Source organism: Furipterus horrens, unplaced genomic scaffold (assembly GCF_987537825.1).
Source record: "Furipterus horrens unplaced genomic scaffold, mFurHor1.1.pri manual_scaffold_11, whole genome shotgun sequence".
NCBI lineage: Eukaryota > Metazoa > Chordata > Mammalia > Chiroptera > Furipteridae > Furipterus > Furipterus horrens.
This window is the reverse complement of record NW_028327181.1, coordinates 9,827,549-9,849,230: the sequence shown is the minus strand read 5'-3', so window position 1 is coordinate 9,849,230 and position 21,682 is coordinate 9,827,549. Positions and strand designations below refer to the sequence as shown.

Here is a 21,682-nt window from a genome sequence, read left to right as displayed (position 1 = left end):
ATATCTTGAACTTTAAAATGTACTTGGGGTATTTGCTCATTATTCTGTACTTGTTTGAATAAACTCCCACCTATTTCCTTGAAAATTTAAATTCTCAAATAGGGAGTGGGGGGGAAGGGAAATTGTATGACCGGCGGATTTACTGAGCCATCCACAGGCACCTTCCTTAGTTTGAGACTGCCCTCTGATTACTGTAAAGCAGTGGATCTTTTCAGCTCATCCAGTAATCAGGGAGCTAGGCTTAGTGACATGTAGATTCTTCTAACGGAATTCTCTTCCAGGGAACTGTTTCATATTATTGAAGAGGCTTCCTGGAGAGTACCGCTGAGAGGCTATGATTGAAAAAGGATGATTACATTAGTATGAGTTTTTTTTCCCTTTTGAATTTCTCTTTTGGGATGTAAGCTTTGTTCTCCCACGAGAAGAAGGGTCCAACAGCTGCTGTTGCCTAAGTTTCTTGAATCTTGTCATAGAGATGGAGATTTTCTTTGGGGTCTGTTGGAGGAAATGAGACAGAGTTCAAGTCCTGAAGTGTTGCACCCCTAGCATGGGCCTAGGGAGGCAGGGAATTAGCATCTGGGAACCAGGGAAGGAATTTTTATTTCTTAATCACTATTCTATCTCCAGTGTCTGGCACATAGTAAATGCTCAATTAATATTGGTTGACTGACTGTAATGTGAAGTAAACAAAATAAGTGGCCAAACCTTAAGCATAGTGTCTTATTTGTGTAAAAAATAAACAGCAAGTATGATATTAAAACGTGCATAAGAAAGTGTTTAAACTGTCAAAGTTGGGCATTTCTTGGTGTTTTGATAGCTGAAATTCTACCCTCTTCTATATTTACTATAAGGTTAAAGTTTCTGTATATTTACAAATTTAGTACTTTGGGCAAATTATAACTTGAAGTTTTTTTCCCCCCTAATTGTAAACATAATACAAAATTAAATATAAAAGGTCAAAAAGAAAAATGCCTCAAAATCTTACCTGCCTGAGATAACCACAGTTAATAGTTTGGTGCATAGTATTGCAATTCTTTTGTCTATATAAAATATTTATTATGGCAGTTTTCAAACATGTCGAAAGGTAAAGAAAGTAGTACTATGAGTCCCTTACGTACCATTCCATTAACTCTAGCAGCGGTCGGCCCTTACCATGCACGTCCTTACATTACTCTTGTTTAATGTTACACAAAATGGATCATTCGTGTGAAATTAAAAACGAGATATAAGGATTTATCTGAGATCAATAATAGTTACTCGGGAATCAGTGGTTCAGGCAAAGCCCAAATAGTGTTGCTATTAGAAGACAAAGGCCGTGGGTATTTGTGAGAAAGAGAAGGGGAGCAATTGCATCAGTAGAAGGGAGGCATTTCTATCCGTGCGGTAATATAACATAGTGATATTAATTCTAGATAGTGTTTTAAATTTTTGATCCAGTAGGCATCAGTCATAATAACTGCTTTTTTTTTTTTTTTTTGTGGTTTGGGAAATAGTTCTTTGGGACACAAGGTTGCTTATGCTCAGTCCAAAGGTTATTTTGCCCTTTTTAACATTCCAAAGATTTGAGACGGAAGAGGTGCCGGGCAGCTCCAGCTCCATTTGACAGTGGCTCAGTTTACATTATTGCTTACATATGTGTGTAATGTTTTGTCACTAGCTTTGCTCCCTTAGCAATATGTTTACTCAACAAATATTTATGGAATACTTGCTCTGTGCCAGGTTCCATTTTAGGCATTAGGTTTACAATAATGATCAAAACAGACAAAAAAATTACATATTCTAGTGGAGGGTGAGCTCTACCTCATTGTTTTAAACATGGGCTTCGTATTCTTTTATGTGGGGGGACTTTCCTGTTAATGAAGCTTTAGGTTGTTTCTAAGTGTTTTTCTGTTACAAGAGTGCTCATCACATTTTCATATGTATCTTTTCTGAGCACACGGGCGAGTGTTTCTGTGAAGCAGGAGTTCCTGGAAGTTGAAATGTTGGATTACTGAGTCTTAAACCTTGTTGACCTGCAATTCTATACAAAAACTATCCCATATCACCCGCTATCTTTTCGTAATCGAATATGAAAATGAAACAACTTACAAATATTTTTACAAAGTCCTATATTACTCTGAGTTTTAAGGATTGTATGAGCTAATGCAAGTGCAAACAAGTTAACTCATCATAGGTCAACAAAGTTTGGGCTTGAAACTCGAGTTTTTTTGTGACTGGTCAACAATGTGTTAAAAAGGAAGACACGCTTTCAGGGGTGTTGGCTTTTGCCCCCTGGGTGCAAACATTTCTCTGACAAAGTCATTCTTTGACTGCATTTCATTACAGTGCTTCTGGTCTTTATCTCCACCTCAATGCTCAGTACCCTCTGGGCTCTTAAATGCTCTAACCTCCTGCAGGGATGAAGGGTGATGTGTATTTGGAGTCACAGAAGCTGCTGATTTGGAGAGAAATTGTAAAGGTTTTTTTTAATACTCATAGACTTGAGTCTAGGATCTCGCCTGTTCGCCTTAACAGTCCCAAGCGTTTGGAAAAAGACGCTGAGATCTGGAATGGTTTCTCAGAATTCTGAGACTGCCCTGGTGGGTTTGCCTGTAAGTAGTTCGTCTCCTTGTGTGATGGAGATGCCTGGTGGTTGGCAGTGACAGACCCAAAGTTAATAAGTTGGACAAATGCTGTGAGCAAATTGGGGGCCCGAAGCCTAATAGAGAATCAAGAGAGATTAGCCTTGTGTGGGAGCAATAATGAAATCAGTTTCAACCCAGAGAGCTGTAAGACAGCGTGTAGATTTATTTTTTACAGTGACCATGATGAATTCATGGGCATCTACCTACCGTTCTTGCATGATTCCCCAAGGGACCAAAGGAAGGTGTTTTCAGGGTGACTGGCTAATATGAGAGGTGGGTCTGTGGGTGGAAAGACCCTCAGTGTAACAGTTCATCATACATGCGTTTGATCCAAGTGAATGGGATTCCACCGTGTGACAGAGAAGGGGTATGGGTGACAACAGTCACAGTTGCATTGACTAATTCATCAATATGCCACTCTGTGACTGTGGGTATGAAATGGCTTTTCCCTTTGGTGGACTCAGTCCCTGTCATTGTCTGGACAACTTGCTGAGCTGCATGTAACTAGAAATGTAGCTTCCAACTTGATCTGGTGGCCAACCTATGGAAATGGTGATCCATTTCAGTGCCTGGAGGACTCCAGGGTACCTCTGGGATTGCAAGACAATCTCTTGGTCTTCAAGGTGGTACCTGTCTGAGGGAGTCTCCAGGGTAATTTTGATTATATGCTTTTCTTGTCTTCTTTTGGAGTGTAACCCCTGTATGTGGTATAGTTTCCCTATAATGTGTAGAAATGCATTAATTTTTCACTCAGTCACAGCTGCTCCTCTTCATTCTTGATGGTCATTGGAGTTGTTGCATATTCAGTGATGCTCCAGCCTAGTGTTCTCAGAGTGTTAAAAATGTACGTTTGATTCCAAACCTGCCTCCCATTTATTTAGACCATATTTCTTGCAGTGAAGATCTCTGACTGAATGTGTCCCTCCCAAATTAATGTGTTGAGACTCAGACCCTCAGTGGAATGGTATTTGGAGGTGGGGCCTTTGGGAGGTACTTAGATTTAGATAAGATCATGAGGATAGGGCTTCCAAGATGTGATTAGAAGAGGAAGAGAGACCAGAGCTCCCTCTTTCTTTGTCATGTGAGGACACAGTGAGGAAGTAGCCATCTGTAAGCCAGGAAAGGGGGGCCTCACCGGGAACTGAATCTGCCAGCATTTTGATCTTGGACTTCCCAGCCTTCAGCATGGTGAGAAATACATGCCTGTAGTTTAAGCCGCTTCATCTATGGTATTTGTTATAGTAGCCCAAACAAACCAAGGCACTGATGGAGAGTGCACTAGGACTAGGGGGATGTGGGGGGAGGTAGAGGAGGGTATGGGGGGATACATGGTGATGGACGGAGACTGTTGGGGTGGTGAGCACACAATACAGTGTACAGATGATGTGTTGTAGAATTGTGTACCTGAAACGTGTATAACTTTGTTAACCAGTGTCACTCCAATAAATTCAATAAAAAACAAGATTACACTAGGAAAAGGAATAAGGGGCCCTGGTTGGTGTGGCTCAGTGGATTGAGTGCTGGCCTGCGAACCAAAGGGTCACAGGTTCGATTCCCAGTCAGGGCACAGGCCTGGGTTGAGGGCCAGGTCCCCAGTTGGGGGCATGCAAGAGGCAACCACACATTGATGTTTCTCTCCCTTTGTTTCTCCCCGACCTTCCTCTCTCTCTAAAAATAAATAAAATCTTAAAAAAAAAAAAAAAAGAGCTGATTATGTCCTGAGTAAATGAATGGGTATATCAATTAAAAAAAAAAAAAAAGGAAGGAAAAAAAAAGAAATAAGACTATATGTTAAGAAAAAGACAGGTGCAGACCCTTCCAGATCTGTGACATGTCAACTCTGCAGAGCAAATGTCAGGCTCCATTTGGTTACGTGGGCTAAGGGTTTTTTGTTGTTGTTTGGTTTTTTGGCAGCACTGCCATATGCTAAGGCGAGGAAGGCATTACTATTACACAATGCAGGGCAGATAAAATGGGCTGCTGAGAGAAAACTGGGCAGTGCACATGTGGTCAGAGGGGAATGATCTGGAAACCAACTCCAACGTTGAGATGGGAATCATGTTGCTTATGTCCCATTGTAAACTGGTCTAAATGTGGACTGAATGTGGACAAGCCGCTTTGACCAAACACTGCCCTGCAGCCTTCTAAGAGGAGGAAGAAAAGCATGATTTGTATTCTTCTTCTCTATTTTCTAAGTCTACAGGATGCAAATTATAGCTGCCATGGAAACTGTGCTTTGGAATTTTGGGAGCCCTTAATTTGAACATATAAAAACACTTTTGTGCCGATTTTATAATTATTCATGATGATTAGAAACTGACTAAATGTCTTTTGACAGTGAAGGAAGAGACATAAGAACACTTTTATCTTTCTTTTTTTGGCTTTCATAAAGATGCAGATATTCAAAGCTCTTTATTTACCTGGGAGTAATTCTTCTATGATTTGCAGATTCCGGCACCATTGCTGAGTTGCAGGAGCTCCAGCCTTCTGCAAAGGACTTTGAAGTCAGAAGTCTGGTAGGTTGTGGACACTTTGCTGAAGTGCATGTGGTGAGAGAGAGAGCCACTGGGGACGTCTATGCTATGAAAGTCATGAAGAAGAAGGCCTTGTTGGCCCAGGAGCAGGTAGGAGCATTTTAACACCACACCCTCTCCCTCTCTGTACTAGCATGTTTATTGCAGAGACAACAGTCTGCTGAATTGACATCTGGGATCAAGCCCATTTTCCTCTGTGACTCTCGTTAATTATGGTTACATGGGCAGAAAGGTCTCTCACGTCCTCAGCTTTTTTTCTTGAACTGGTACTGACTCATTTTGAAGGCTCACAAGATCTCCTTGATTTCTTTACCATGTTTTTATAGTTGTATTTTATTCAGAACCAACTTGGCCTTTTAATTAACGAGTTTAAGATCTTCCATAACTGTCAACTGGGATTTAGGGATATGCATGTTATGGGGTGAGTCAGCATTTGCTTTTGTACACATTTTATGTATTTGTAATATGAGCATGCATATTTGATTTTAAAACAGGTCTTTGAAGAAATTAAATAGAATTGTGCACCTGAAACCTGTATAATTTTGTTAACCAGTGTCACCCCAATAAATTCAATAAAATGTAAAAGAAAAGAAATAAAATAAAATTCTTTTGTGGCTAGGGAGTTGCTTATTTCAGAGAGGGTAAGAAGTTATCTTTAAGGTTGCAGTAGTTTTCTTTCTTTTAAACAAGCCTGATGCTCCAAACATATTGATTCATTTGCTGTGTTTCTAGAGAGATGGCCATCAGCCTTGGAGTTCAGAGAGTAATTTATTAGTTACAGACATTCAAGTGCACATCATGTGTGTGATAATGTACCTGGCTCCGTGGGAAGCCTGCACAAGGAGTTCAGGCTCCATGGCTTTTAGTTTCAGGGTTTGGAAACAACCTTGGGGCCCTGACTGGGTACCTTAGTTGGTTAGAGCATTGTCTCGACATGCCAAGGTTGCAGGTTTGATCCCCGGTCGGGGCACATACAAGAATTAACCAATGAATGCATAAATAAGTCGAACAATAAATCTCTCTCTCTCTCTTTCTCTCTCTCTCTCTCTCTTCCCCTCTCACCCTCCCTCTCCCTCTTCATCTCTCTCTTTTCCTCTCTCTAAAATCAATTAAAAAACAAACTTGGAAAGCAGAGGAAAAATGCAAGTATATAAAGCAGGTGCTTACCAGCTAAAACAGCTAAAGTATCACAGGAGCAGTTAGCAGATTCTCAAGTAATGGAGTGAGGAAAGAGGTGGGTGAGCCACGGTCAGTTAGGGAAAGTTCTACCCTGCTGCAGATCCTAGGCAGAGAGAAGTGATGAGAATGTGCCAGGTGTCATGTGTGTGAAGTTCTTAAGGTTTGAGTACTAGAATGCTATATGCATGTGTGTGTGTGTTTAAGTGGTTTAGAACAAATAGACTGGGAGTGAGAAGAAATGAGGACATTTGGGTGGGATGTGGGTAATTGGTGGGAAATCACAAGAACCCTTTTTTTTGTGGCAAAATATACATAACATAAAATTCATCAATTTAACCATTTTTAAGATACAATCATTGGTATTAGTGCATTCACAATATTGTGTAACCACAATCTGTTTCTAGAACTTCTTCATTATCCCAAACAGAAACTCTGTATCCATTAAGGGGTAACTCATCATTCCCCCCAAAACCAGTTTTTGGAATGGCAATTTAATTTGTGAGATGGTTGGAGATCATTTAGGCTTTTGGAAGGAGGAGGTTGGGATCAGAGTCTGAGGACTTCAGTGGCTTTGTGGGGCTTCCAACAAAGAAGCAGCGGAGGGCAGGAAGCTGCTTGTTAGAGCCCAAGAATGATGTAGCCTGTATGTAGGAATGCAGTGTGAGCAACTACACAGAAAGGAAAAATGACAAGATGCGGCAGGTCATTTGGAAGGGAGGTGTGGAAGATGCTCACTCAACCTCCTGATACCGATGCACCATCTATCATGAGGAAACATTTACTGAACACCTGTTGTGTTTGGAGTGTTTCTAGGTCCTTAGGAAGAGGCATTAGATGTTTATGTTTTAGATGGGAAATAGTGCATGTAAAAACAAAGTAATCCAACATACCACGCTACAGAATCAAATAGGTATACCTTCCTCCAGGTGAATGACTCAAGATGGCCCCTTGTGAAGTATGGGCTGGAGGGTTGTTTTTTTTTTATTGAGAGACAGAGACAGAGACATCAATTTGCTGTTCCTCTCTGTTGCATTCATTGGTTGATTCTTGTATGTGCCCTGACTGGGGATTAAACCTGCAACCTTGGTGTATTGGGACTACGCTCTAACCAACCAAACTACCTGATCAGGACCTGTTATTATATATTTTTATACTCAAATTGTTTTCAAGTTAGCCAATGAGAATCTCTTCAGGTTGGATTTTTGTCCTTTTAACATATTCCCATCTTTGAATACTACATGCTTTCTGGTACAAGATTTTCAGGTCTTATACTTTGCTTGCCCCAGCCTTGCAATCAGTCCTTTTAGTGTAAAAATTGTATTTAGAGGTCAGGGTCTAGGTATTAGATGTTCTCACTGGTATTGGCGTATCACTGCTCCCAGACTCTTGTCAGTGGACAGAGCTAGGAAATGCAGGTACAGGTATATAACATACCTACCTACACACACACACACATGCACACACACACACATTTACATCTATATTTCATACCTCTGTATTGAAAACCATGTGTTCACACCAGTACCCACATCACAGGGTTCATTCTAAATTTCACCCTTTCCATGTTTGTAACTCTCTTCCCTGACTCTGTCCTTAGTATTTTAACTTATCCGATACATCTGTGTGCATCTACTCTGTCGTCTTCGGTGTTACCCCCTCCCTTTGGTAGGCTCAGATATTCTGTTCCAGGCCATCCTTGCATGTGGATTTCATTTTTATGCTGTGTGGGTTGTTGATATCCTATGCTGGACTGCCCCCACACATTTGCAGCCCTCCTCACCCTGCTTGGTCCTGGCACCTGTTTGGGCCCCCATGACTCTCTCCCTACCACCTGTCATGGATGTTGACCTGAATCTGCTTCACCTAATGGCTTTAGAACTGAATTATTGAGGAAGCGAAGGTGAAGAGAAACAGAAAGGTGCTTAGAGTTAAAGGAAGTGAGTTGACTTGAAAGAAAGATGGTAAGTAATAATACAGATAATATACAGAGCTGGCAAAGATTGTGAGCAAAGTGGGCGAATGGATGAGATTTGTGGAATGCTGGGCTAAGTGGTTTGTTTTTTGTTTTGTTTTTTTAAAACTAGAGACATCAGTTTAGACTTAAAAAGAGAGAAAAGGGCATTTCCTGCTCCTTTACATTTACTTTTTTATATTATAATTGTCTAAAAGATTTCTTTTTCTTCAAGATTTCATTTTTTGAGGAAGAACGGAGCATATTATCTCGGAGCACAAGTCCTTGGATCCCCCAATTACAGTATGCCTTTCAGGACAAAAGTAACCTTTATCTGGTGAGTCTTTACATCTCTCTGTAATTAGTCCGGTGCTCTGATACTTGGGTATCACAGCCATAGAATTGAATGTGGTTCTTGCTCGTGCGGTCCATAATCTCTCTCATTCGTTCAGTTGCTTTCCCATCAGCTGTCTTCTGGTTCTCCTTGTTCTAAAGATTGTGAGCTAGCCCATTTAGAAACAACCCTACTAACTGTTGGGTATTGTAGGTATTGTAGCTATGGCAATAATGAGAAATCATTTATTTGGTTATAGCCTAATATCACCTTGAATAGAGTTTTGCTTTAATTTTTTAAATGAAGTATAATTGATATATAATATTATATGTCAAGTATATAATATAATTTTTGATATATTGTGAAAGATCACCACAGTAAGTCAATTAGTCTAGTTAACATTAAATTTTTTAATTTTTAAAAGTTGAGGTAATTCATGGTTATTATTAAGAAATAGCAATCACTGCAGGACTGTATGAAATAGAAGGGAAAATTTTCTATCTTTCTTTCTAATTTATTTCCCTAGCAAAACATATATTAATGGTTATGTGTGGTCTTTCTGATTCTTAAGTATGCCTTATAGAAAAAATATTTCTGTCTGTATTTATAAGACATGTATATTTATTTTACAAAAATGGTATATTATTCTCTGCTCTGCTCTTCAGCTTCTTTTTGCCTTTTAATGATTTGTCCTGGACATCTTCCCATGTCAGTCCATGAAGATCTGCCTTATTTGTTTGAATGGTGCCATAGGTATTCCTGATGTACTTGTAACATAACTTGTAGACTGTTAAAATTCATCGTGGGGCCTTGTTTAGGTTTTCGGGGGTTTAGATTCCTAAAGTTAAAAAAAAAAAAATACAGTATCTAGAAACAGTTTTTGTCCCTGATTCAGCCCTTAAAACAAGACAGTATAAACTTTACAGAGGCTGCCCTGGCTGGTTTAGCTCAGTGGGTTGAGCGCCAGCCTGTGAACCAAAGGGTCGCCAGTTTGATTCCTGTCAGGGCACATGCCTGGGTTGCGGGCCGGGTCCCCCAGTTGGGGGCGTGTGAGAGGCAACTGGTCAATGTATCTCTCACACATTGATGTTTTTCTCCCTCTCTTTCTCCCTCCCTTCCCCTCTCTCTAAAAATAAATAAAATCTTTGAAGTTTATAGAGGCTTATGTAAGAGAGAGATAGACTCCTATTTATCTTGAAATTTCACAGGACATATTTGGGGGGGACTATCTTGCCTTTATTTCTGACTTGGAATAAACAGTTTATTTGCTTTGGTTTTACATTAGTTGAGAACCTGTGCTGGAGGAGAAGTTCCTCCAGAGCCCACCCAGCCTTCTAAGCGAGGACATTCTCTTAGGAATATGTTGGGAGCCCAGCCTTGTACCAATCTCATACTCTTTCAAAACCAACACCACACCTGTTGTGTTTACAGTCTGAAACTTCCTTTCCTTGAGTATTGCCTGGGAAGCTTTTCTTCCTTGAGACCTGGGACATGGAGTTCTGACCTTCACAAATGACCGTGATGTGTTTTTATGGTCACTGATATTCTAGGATATATCCTGCAAATGTAACATTTGCCTTGTGGTGTCTGTAATCTGACAGAGTTTCTTATGTTTGGGTGTATTAACAGACTTCTCAATTAGCCCTCAGGAAAGAAATTCCCTTGAAAATGCAAGGGTTTATTTGTTTGTTATTGTTATTTAAGATATTTTAATTAGAACTCTGCAAATTATTTAGGAGACCAGCTTGTGAGGATAAGCTTTGTTTTCAAAGCAATACAGGCAGTCTTGGAACTAGGACAGGCTCTGATTTTTGGCAAAAGTTTAGAGTCCACTGTTTTCTGGTCTGCCTTGCACTGCTTTGTGAGCTCATGTTTCTCCTCTGGGCTGAAGAGCTTACCTTCTTGATAGCCAATCTCAGGCAGCTTCTTCTTAAAAGTACACATTGTTGAGATGCTCTGGGACTGTCACACTGGCAAGGTCAGTTTTGGCAGGGGTGATGACAGATTCTAGGAGCGACACTCACTGGTAGTTTTCTTTGTGTTGACTATAGTAGTTTTCTTTTTATTTTTTTCATAGCTCAGCAGTTTTCAAAGCACATCTTCAAGAGGCTAATATTTGGGCATTTTGAGAATTTTAAAGTCTTCTGTTGTCACCATTTTCATCCCTACCAATTAATTGGCTTTGTCACAGTGGTAAGGACCTTCCCTTTTTTTTTAAATTGAATTTATTGAGGTGACATTGGTTAATAAACTTATATAGGTTTCAGGTGCACAATTCAATAAATACATCATCTATATACTGTAGTGTGTGTTCACCACCCCAAGTCAAGTCTCCGTCCATCACCATTTATCCCTTCTTTACTCTCTTCTCCCTTCCACACCCCGCTTTCCCTGTGGTAATCATCATACTGTTGTCTGTGTCTATGAGGTTTTTTTGTTTTGTGTTTTTTTTTGGTTTTTCTTTTGCTTATCTCTTTGCTTTTAATTGTGGATTTAACTAGTGTGGACTTCTGCTTGGAATATCTTCTTGAAATATCTCATGGATTGGGAATATCTGCCATTCCTTTGCTAGGATGGATCTCGGCTGCAGGGAGCTTCCCTTCTTCGGTCTGTTAGCTGTGGGCCTTCTCTCTGGTTTTGTCAGGTGATCACCTGCCATTTTTCAAGATGGGAATGACCGCAAAACAGCTGCTTTTTGGAGTTCTAGTTTCCTTAGCACATTGGTACCTGCCTACAATGACATTTTTATGCCTTTTAGTAGCTCAGTTGGGTATCATTGATGGGATCTTGTAATTATATCCTTGTCTGCATTGTCTTCTCAAGTATTTGATACTTTGGAGTAAAAAGCTTACTAAGAGTACAGTTTTCATATAAAAATCCAAACTTAGCATAGGAATTAAGATGTGATTATAGATCCACCATCCCTTATCTGCAATTTTGAAATACCCAGAACTCTTGAGTAACCTCATTTTTTTTTGTTACTGATTTGGCAGCAAATCCTAACTTGAACTCTAGCAAAACCTGACCTGAACTCTCTTATTCATTCCCTGTAGTGTGACTATTCATTCATTTTGCTGCAAAATTATGAATGTATTTTATTACAGGGTGCTATCTCAGGCCTTACCCTTGTTATGTAATAAAAAGTATATGCACCATTTTACCTTTCTGAAATCTGAACATTTCTGAATCCGGAAACTGATTCTGCTGCAAGACCAGGGGACTGTAGATCTCCTTTGGCATCGTAAAGTACTGAAATTCCCTTACCTATTGGCCACTTACAGATCATCAAACCTTTGAAGTTTGGGAAAATATGCAAATCATGGTAAGCTCCCCTGACAGTTGAATATTAATTGGTAATGCAAATGCAGTTTAATTGAGGATACATTTTATGTTAATGAAAAAACTGTAGGATTCCACCTTCGATATATTTCTGAAAGCTGTCTCAGTTCTCCAGCCCTGCTTGTGTGAGCCCAGGCCGCTACCTTTTGCCGGCATCACTGCAATAACCTCCTCAGCGTTCTCCCTGCCATCTGTCCCGCCCTTCCCCCAGGTCTTCCACACAGTGCAGCCAAGTCACCCTGCTGTTAAAACCCTTCAAGACTCCCTGCTGCCCTCTGGATGAAGTCTGGCCAGACCCTTTCACGCGGTGTACATGGCCTTTTCTGCATATGCCTTTAGCCTTATTGCCTACCATTTCTCTCCTTTCACTTGACATTTAGCCCAAACTGCCTTTGAACTTGCCTCTGACCTTTCTCCATCCTGTTTCCTCTTTCCTTGTTTCTCTGGCTTGCTCTGATTTCAACTTCTGGGCTTAGACCAGATGTCACTTCTTGCAGAGACTTCCTGGACCCTCTACTGGACTCATAGCACCCTGTACTTTCTCTTCCTCAGTGGGTGTTTGTCTCCATCACCAGGCTACTCCCTCCATGATGTCTCCCTTGCTTCCGGTAGAGCTTCCCCAAGTAAATTCTTAAGAAATGTTTATTGGATGAATACACGATTAATTTCATAGAAATTTGGTTTACATACACATTTACTAATTGTGTTATGGAAATCATATGTTAGCAGTGTGAGTTTTGTTCTTTAAAGTATGTAATTCAAGACAGGCACAGTGGGATTTTTAAGATTTGAAGTGCAGTGCAAGGAAATTGAACTTGGGTCCTTTGGAATTTTGATGGTTAAAATTTCCCATTTGTAGTTACATGCTAATGAATGTGGCTTACCATTTTCTGGTATACAGAAAATTGTAGCAAGTCCGTTGTAATGTCTGGTGCTATATAACAAGGCTAGTCCCGCATCCTGGCAGGCGGCCCGTGGAAACAGTGCTTTTAAAATCTGGTTCATGATGAAATCTGTTCAATTCTGTGTAACAGATGCCTTCACTAATGTCCTTCCACAAAGGAGGTGATCTTTACAAAGAAAACATTGTTTTGCCACTTACCACTTATAATATTGTTATATCTAAATTCTTTGTGAAATTCTTAAATCATGCTGGCTTTGTATTGATGTTTTTCACACTGCGGGTCTCTTCAGGCTGCCCTTGCTCTAAGCCAATAGCAGACCTGTGAATCTTCTTTCCCTTTTATGGCCTAACATCAGCTTCCCTCTGTTGATTTTCATTTTTTTCCCCCCAGTTGCACGTAGGGGTGTATTAATTAAGGTATAGGCTAAGTTACCATAATGAAAAGACCCCAAAATACAGTCCATGCATGTGGAGTAGCTCTGTTATTTGTGATACTTAAGGGACCCAGTTTCCTTCCATCCTGTGGCTCCTCCTATCTCTTAGGGTGTTGTATTCTTTGATGTGCTTGAACTTGGGCCATTTCATGCCTTTTTTTCCCCCGGCTGGTGGGAAAAAAGAGTAGGAAGGCAAAGCAAGCACATTTCTTTTACATAGAATGATATAGAAGAGGGACAGATAATTTCCTCTCACATTTTGCTGACCAGAACTTTATCACATGATAACACATCTGTACCGTCAAGCTGCATGGCCTATATCCAGCTAAAATTCTTACTACTATGGAAGAAGGGAAGAATGGATTTGGGGACAAAGTATATAGTTCACCACAAGATTAAAACAGAGTTGGTTTGAAGCCAGGCTCCCTAGATCCACCTCCCATACTGTTGTTATTCGTTACATTTTATTGTAGCATCCAAACCACTTCTAACATGACCCTGTTTCCACTGTGCTGCTTGGAGTTAGTTCTTTATATTTCCTGTCTCGCTTTCAACACACAGCCTTGCAATTTGGTGGACAGTGTAGCATCTCCTTTCTGTGTAGGAGCAATTTAGAGGTGGGCTGTTTCTAGGCAGTGACCCCGTGACCTGTATGAACACCAGCCAGAGCTGTTGTTGGGAGTCTGGAGAGAGTTAACGAATACAACTTCATTGTTTATTTCAGTGAAATGTGACAGCTTGTGATAGTTTTGACAGTGAGACATGTGCTGTTTTGATCTCACGGGGTAAGATATATCCAGTTTTCAGGCTTGTCTCAAAACTCGCCAGCGTGCTTGCGCGCTGCTGCTTCAGAAGCCGGGCTTTGGAAGGCGGCTGCCCATCAGAAGCAAACTGCTACTTAGAATATAGGCTGTTTCATTCCTGTCCCTTATTTGGTCTCTCTGGAGTTGTTGGCCTTTTCAGCTTCAATATTCTCATTGGCGGAATGAGATATTAATACCTTTTATGGACCCCAATTCAATTGCTAAGTGTGTTACTGCCTTAGGGGGAGCCTTGAGTTCTCTGTGCTTTTGAAATAGTTTCGTGTTCTGGTCTTTTGAGGCACATTTCAAGTGAGTGAATTTAGAATTTTACCATCTTAGGCATCACCGTTGAGTTACCTTGTCCCAGTTAGTCTGGCACAGCCATCAGAGCTTCTGATTCAGTAGGCCTGGGATGGGGCCCAAGAATTTGCATTCGTAACCAGTTCCCAGGTGAGGCTGCTGCTGTCGGACCCCACTTTGAGAACCATGGCCCCATAGCTATTGTTACAGCTCTAGTTCGTTTCTGGTTACTACATCTTCCTTTCAGTCCTTCAGTAATAGTGTACACATCTGAGATCCCTTTTCTGGATCTTTTAGGCCAAGGAGTGGTACCTACCCACTCCTCTGCTGTTAAGTAGCCACAGTGTGCTTCACCATTCCATGTTTATTTCCTATAACCTTCCCACACCTTTGTAAATAGCCCCTTCATTAATTCATGTCTTCAGTCACCTAGTTAGAGTGTGCTGTCCGTTTCTGGCCGGGACTCTGGATGATTCAGTGCTCAGTGAGGATTTTTTTGAATTCATGGATGAATCAGGCTGGGATTCATAGTTTCTGAAATAAAAGGCCTCCTTTCTTTTCCTCTTGGTCATCTTGCCCTTCAAGAAGAATAATTTGGGGTCTCTGCCAGGGACCGCTTTGCTTAGAGGATCCCTTCCTTCCTCCCGCATGCCAAATATCAGGGACACTGGGCAGAGCAGAGAGTGATGCCAGTAGCGTCATTACATTTTCATGGCACTTGCAGTCATGCTGATTATAGTGCAAGCATTTCAAGGAAAACATTTCTGAGTGATGGCGAGCACAGCATGCCTCTAATGACACCCTAGGCAAAGAAGAATAGAGTACTAAAGAATTGTTAAATATTCATACACCCCCACATATGCATACATGTGCATACAAGTGTGTGTGCAGGTATATGCATGTGCATATGTACACACACATACACACAGACACACACACACACACACACACACGCGCGTCCTTGGTTTCTAATGCAACACAGCTGATGGGAATTGCCACCCCAGTATTTCGGGATATAGATGCAAACACCAGTAGAGAGGCTTGTAAGACTTGCCCTTTAATTAGCATCTGCAGCTGCTGCCATCAGAAGGGTCCGTCTCTGTTGGCCTGAATGTCTTTGCTTTAAAAGAGCAAGTCCGTTACAGCTCCAAGCTGGGCTCGCCTGTCCGCTGCTGTGCTCTCTCTGCCGTCCACAGTGTCGTCACACTGTCTGGGGCTCTTTTTCCTCCTCCTGCGCTTCCCTGGCCTTTGATTACCATGCCTTGGTGATCACCATTTGGGTGACCTACAGCTGTTCACTGTGTGCAGGGACATCTTCCGTCCTTGCAAAGATGGGTGGTTGTTGCTTCAGTGCTGATGGACTGGTTATTTTCCAGCCCTTTGTTGTTAGTGATCTTGTCTTTTTTTTAAAAAGATTTTATTTATTTATTTATTTTTTAGAGGGAGGGTAAGGAAGGGAGAGAGGGAGAGAGACATCAATGTGTGTTTGCCTCTTGCGCTCCCCCAACTGGGGACCTGGCCCGCAACCCAGGCATGTGCTCTGACTGGGAATCGAACCAGCAACCCTCTGGTTTGCAGATTGGCACTCAATCCACTGAGCCACACCAGCCAAGGCAGTGCTCTTGTCTTGATTTGCCGAAAGCCTTCAGGTAGTTATTGAAATAAAAGGGAAGCAGCTGAAGTGATGGCTATATTAAGGCAAGGTTTCATACAAGGGCACCTTTTCTATAGAAACTTTTCAATTGCTTGGAGGAGGGAGCCATGCTGGCTTCATAACTTCAATACAGTGCTGGGCTGGCTGTATCAGAATCATTCTGGTAGCTCCTGAAAAATGCAGATTCCTGGACCGCACCCATGGAGCCTGATCCATGAAGTCTGAGTTGGTCCCTGGATGATTAGGATGGGAAGGAAACATACTTTACCCTTTTATACTGCTTAAGTTTAAAAAAATATTTTTTCAACCCATTAGAATTCCAGTTCTGTGAGGGTAGCTTTTTCCTAATATCTAGAACAGTGCCTGACAAATAGTAGACACTCAGATATTTATTTGGATGAATGTGTTTTATCTAGTTTAAAATAGTGCTTCCTCAAGTGTTCTGGTGGGCAGGCAGGTTTGAGAAGCCTGCCGTAGAGGACTTACCAGTCTAATTAGGTTAGAAACCACATTTTGGGGGGATCAACACCTCACTGGCCATCACTGAGTAGTAAAACCAAACTATAAATGATCAGTCTGGCACAGCCTGGGTGGTGACTTTGGGTTAATTTGTCCATAGTGTTCTGTTGATGTTGGTCTTAAAGACTCTTAGTTTGTGACTTTTTAAAAAACATTTATTTTGATTTTTGATTTTTGTGAAAGGGGAAGGAGGGAGAAGAAAAGGGAGAGAAACATCGATGGGAGAGACAAACATCAATTGGTGGGGGTGCCAAACCTGCAACCCAGGCATGTGCCCTGACTGAGAATTGAACTGGCAACTTTTCAGTTTGTAGGGTGATGCCCAACCAACTGAGCTATACCGGCCAGGGCAGTTTGTGACTTCTGATGATGCTTTTGGAGCCTTTTGATTTGGTGCCATCCTTAAAAGCCCAAAAGTGTTTTCTGAAACTGCCCGAGTCCTGATTCTTTGTTGTAAGCACAACAGCAAAACGACTGATTAAGCTTGGGCTGGCTACACGCAGACTGCCTTCCCCATGGGCTCCATTCCCACCAGGATGAGCGACTGCCGCAGTGGGATAGTTTTAGGATACGGGTAACATCTTGGGATAGCCAGATAGACTCATAAATGTTTAAGCTAAGGCCTCCTAATGGTGCACAGTTGGGATTTTTTGTATGGTAATCTGGAATCATGTTGGCGGGTCAAGTTTGATTAGCTTCTTTGACAAGGGCCCAGTCTATTCAGAGGTTCGTCATTTCGTATGTCTGTTTTGGCCTTATGTTGTGGAGTGTGCGGCCTAGCAGCCGTGATAATTTTTGTTGCTTGTCTTCTCAACCAGTCCTGGTTTTGAAGAAATAAAAGCTGTTTGACTTGTAGAAAAGACTAATCTAGTCTGGGGATCTCCAGCTCAGAAAATTTTATTTTATTTTTTGAGTAGCATGCATATCTTTTTGCCTTTATAAGAGATGGTTCTTATTTTCTGAATTATTTTACTGGTTATTGCAACTACTACTCAGAAGAAGCTGTTAAATACTAAATAGTGGTCAGTTTGTGAGTTCTTAAAAGTTGCCAGTAGCTGCTATATATTTGACTTTCTCATCCTTGAACTTAAAAGCTGTTCTATTTTTCACATCTTTAAGAGCCAGATTAGAAAATTTATAACTAACGTGTCGTCATAAATATGCATTGTTCTTATTTTAAGACATTTCCGTTCTAAAAGTGTGAGTTCTCCTGTTATTATCTGTGATTTTTCTGGGATGTTTAAGACCTTTTTAATGGCAATATATATTTAAAGCAGACATAAAAATTAGCATTCACGCACATACTCAGGGGCTATGGAGAGCCAGTTTGGGATGAGTGGGTGAGCTGCAGGCTGCTAGGTGGCTCCTGTGTGCTCCTCTAGCACGGAGACAAGTAGCTTATGTCTGCTATAAATTTGGGGGAAATAGTCTACATTTCAGCTGCCTCCCCTTCTAAGTGTTGCTCTTCTTGTTACTTTATAAATCAAAATGTTTTCAGCAATGGCAGTGCAAATGGAACCTTACTCTTCAAATTGTCCAGTGCCTCTGGTTGGGTAGCTGCTCTGTGTAAGATGCCATGTGAATGGGCGGAGTCTCTCGGGTGATGTGGAGCCCTCTAGGGGCGAGGGGGCAGGTCAGTGACTGATTCCTCCGGGGGGTCTTGGCGTGGGGTTGGCCCACTGTGGGGGCAGAGTCCCTCCTAGACAAGCGGGGGGCCTCTGGGGATACAGACAAGATGTTCCTTGTTTGATTGCCTAGAGCTTTATTTTAATTCGGACTAAAAGCAAACAGGAGTTTGGAGGAGGATGGAGAGAATTCACATAGAGAGTGAAAGGACATGAAGGGTGTGGAGGGCCTTGTTGGCGCCAGGCTGTGTATTGCGAAGGTTCCCTGGTGTGGAAGAACGTTTTTGCTAATCAAACATTTTACTTTACTTCCTTCTTCTAGATCTTTTTCTTTATACTAAAAAATGTAATAATTTGGTTTTTTAAAATCACAATAAAGGGGTTGTGCTTTATTGTGAATGTGATGTCACTTTATATTATCATGACAGTGTTCTATGGCAGTAGGACTAGATCCACTGCATTCATTTTTAATACCTGCATTTATCCCATTGTTTAGATGTATCATATTTTCACAGTTTCTTAATGATGGATAGTTGGGTGATTTCCAGGTTTTTTTCTTCTGTGTTACAAACAGTGCTGCAGTGAATCTGTTTATCTATCTATGTGTAAACTATTACAAGTTCCCTGTAAAATATATAGAAGTGGAATTACGAGATCAGACAGTGTATGTTCACATTTAAATATTTAATAGAGAGTCAGATTGCCTTCTCCAGTGACTGACTGTTAGAGGCAGAGGTTGTATCACATTTGTTGCATGCCTCCCATGTTCTGCCGGGTGCTGAGGGGAAAGAAAAAGGGTGCCAGAGGGTTTGTTGCCCTCCAGGAATTTCCATTCAGTCTGTACCTGATCCCAGGGAATGTCTGGGGTGTCACTGTGGGTGGGTGGCTGAGTGGGCGGATTCAATTCAACTTTTCAAGCTTGCCTTGCAAACAGTGTGCATGGTGTCTGGTACTAGTTTTTCACTGTATTGATTCTCTTGGGGAACGGATGTAATTTCCTTAGGGCAGGGACCTCTCTTTTCGTGACTTACCATATGTTTCCCACATCTTCATTACTTTGTGTAGACATCGTCATTATAACACGTCAGGCAGGATTTGAGGAGCTAATTGAGACATTTCCTTTTTGGGGGTGCATGAAGAATTAATAACTTTGGTATTCTATACAGGTCATGGAATATCAGCCAGGAGGGGACTTGCTGTCACTTCTGAATAGATATGAGGACCAATTAGATGAAAATATGATTCCATTTTACCTAGCCGAGCTGATTTTGGCTGTTCACAGCGTTCATCAGATGGGATATGTACATCGGTAAGTGAGACTCGCTGGTAGTATGTCTACTGAGAACTTATTTGTATCACCTAAGAGTTCCAGCAATAGAACAAATGGATAAATGATTTCAGCATCAGAATAACACTTCATCCAGTTTTTAGTGTCTTAACTATGACTGGCTGAAACTAAATTTTCCAAAATGTCAGACATTTCAGCTTACCCATTAAACAGTGAAATAGATTTAGAATTGTAACATTCTCAAGTTTGCCGGTAAGATCTTTAAACATAGTTAATAAGACTAGAAGCTCTTCAGTGGGTTCTTTGGGTTACATGGTAGAAAAACAGAATTTGCAGGAGGAACTAACATACCATGTAGGAACAGAACACCACGGAGCTGTACTTCTGACCTCGCCTGTTTGTAATTTATAAGCGTGTTCCACAAAACCCTCATTCCAAAAGTGTGTCCCTGCGTCCTCGCTCATCTGATGCTTTATGCACGTCTGAGGATGTTGTGGAAATGGAGTCCTGGTTAGGCCAGGAATCACAGGAATCCTTCTCCTCTTCCTCTTCAATTTGTTTTGCAAAAATGTATGCTTGTTGCTTATATCCATCAATAGGGAGATCTGTGTAGGAGAATACAGACTCTAAGATTCTTGCCTGAATCAGTATCCTAGGTTAGTAAGTGCTTGCTGATTGGCATGGAGAAGACAACACTAATTTGTGCCCTGATTTTCGTACAGAGACCTCAAGCCCGAGAACATTCTCATTGATCGAACGGGACACATCAAGCTAGTGGATTTTGGATCAGCTGCTAAAATGAACTCAGATAAGATGGTAACAAAATGCAATAAGATAGTGTTCTGTGATTCTCATAAGTTTGGGAGCCTTTGTCTGCCAGGGTATGAAATTATTTCTTGAGGGATGAGTGGGGATGGGGACCCAGAGCTATTCCCCAGACTTACTTGACCTTGGCACCCTGTTATGTTATAATACCTGTTTATACCCTACAAGATGTTTTTAGGAAAGGAAAACGCTTAGCTTGTTTTTCCCCTCATTTTCCTTGCCTGTTATAGAGTGTCTTCTGTTACATTATGTTTTTTTCACCTTAAAATATTTTGATGATATGTAACCTTCTTTATCTCGCGTCCTCTATTTTTTTATGCAGCAAAATTTAAATTAATCATCAGAGAACTTGAACCAAATATCCTTCCTTAAGCATTAAGAACCAGGTGTTAAAATGTCAATTCTAAGTCTCGAAACTATGGTAAAAATTAAAGTATATTCCACGTGCTAAGTAGTAAGGCAAGAGGGTAGCTATTGCGATCAAAAGTGAGAACGCTTTAGGGAAAAGATGACAAAGTAGAAAAATATATATATAGTTTAAAAGTTTAATAAAGTTGATACATATTAAAATGTGAATTTGGAAGTCAATTATACAAAAAATGGTAGGTGTAAAAGAAAACCAAGTGAGATTTTAAGACAAGTCCTCATTAATCTGGCCTTTTATTCTTTCTCTAGAAAATTCTAATTCTAGTAACAATGCACAAATTAAGAGGTTAGAGAAGCTGCTGTTTGAAATGCCTCAGGGGTGAGAGTTAAGTCCTCTGTGTAAAGGGCAATATGTAAAATTACCTTTTTTCTCAAGTTCCTTAGAGGGAAGGTGGGTAGTATTTCAGATTACGTTTTAGAATCTATTCCCCTTGATCATTACATTAAGAATTAGATGATAGAACCAAGGCATTTAAAAAATAATAATTATGTACAATTCGGAAACAGGCATGAAAACTTAGGTATGGAATAAAGCCCCGAAAAAATTTAGTAAAACAAGTTTTATCATCTAGGATTTAAAAACTTGTACATTACATTCATGACCTTAAAAACTCATGGTTTTTGTTGTGGGGCTGTCCTGCTTGTTATTGGATGTTTAGCTGCATCCCTGGCCTCTGTCCACTAGGTAGATGCCAATAGCACCTGCCCTCCAATTGTGACAACTCAGAGTGTCTCCGGACATTGCCAAATGTTCCTGGGTGGCAAAATCACCCCTGTTTGAGAACCACCACAGTGGATTGAGAAGCATCAGAAATCGAGTTAATGAGAGCTAGAGTTAATGTGTTTGCTATAGGAAAACCTACTCAAAATGCTAGATTAGGATCCAAAGTCACTGCTTGGGAATTAAGACTGAGGCCCTGTCTCTGCATCTGGAGTCACTCTC

The 21,682-nt window shown here is 40.9% G+C and overlaps 1 protein-coding gene across 8 annotated transcripts in view; it reads left to right on the top strand.

Annotated features, from left to right (window-relative positions):
• Window positions 1–21,682, top strand: part of CIT (citron rho-interacting serine/threonine kinase) — a 151,440-nt gene that overhangs the window by 6,117 nt on the left and 123,641 nt on the right. For all 8 annotated transcript variants that reach the window (XM_090292492.1, XM_090292491.1, XM_090292496.1 and 5 more), the window contains exons 3-6: window positions 5,073–5,248; window positions 8,524–8,625; window positions 19,367–19,509; window positions 20,211–20,304. In XM_090292492.1, coding sequence (XP_090148618.1) covers window positions 5,073–5,248; window positions 8,524–8,625; window positions 19,367–19,509; window positions 20,211–20,304 — 515 coding nt within the window. The remainder of the gene's footprint in view (window positions 1–5,072; window positions 5,249–8,523; window positions 8,626–19,366; window positions 19,510–20,210; window positions 20,305–21,682) is intronic.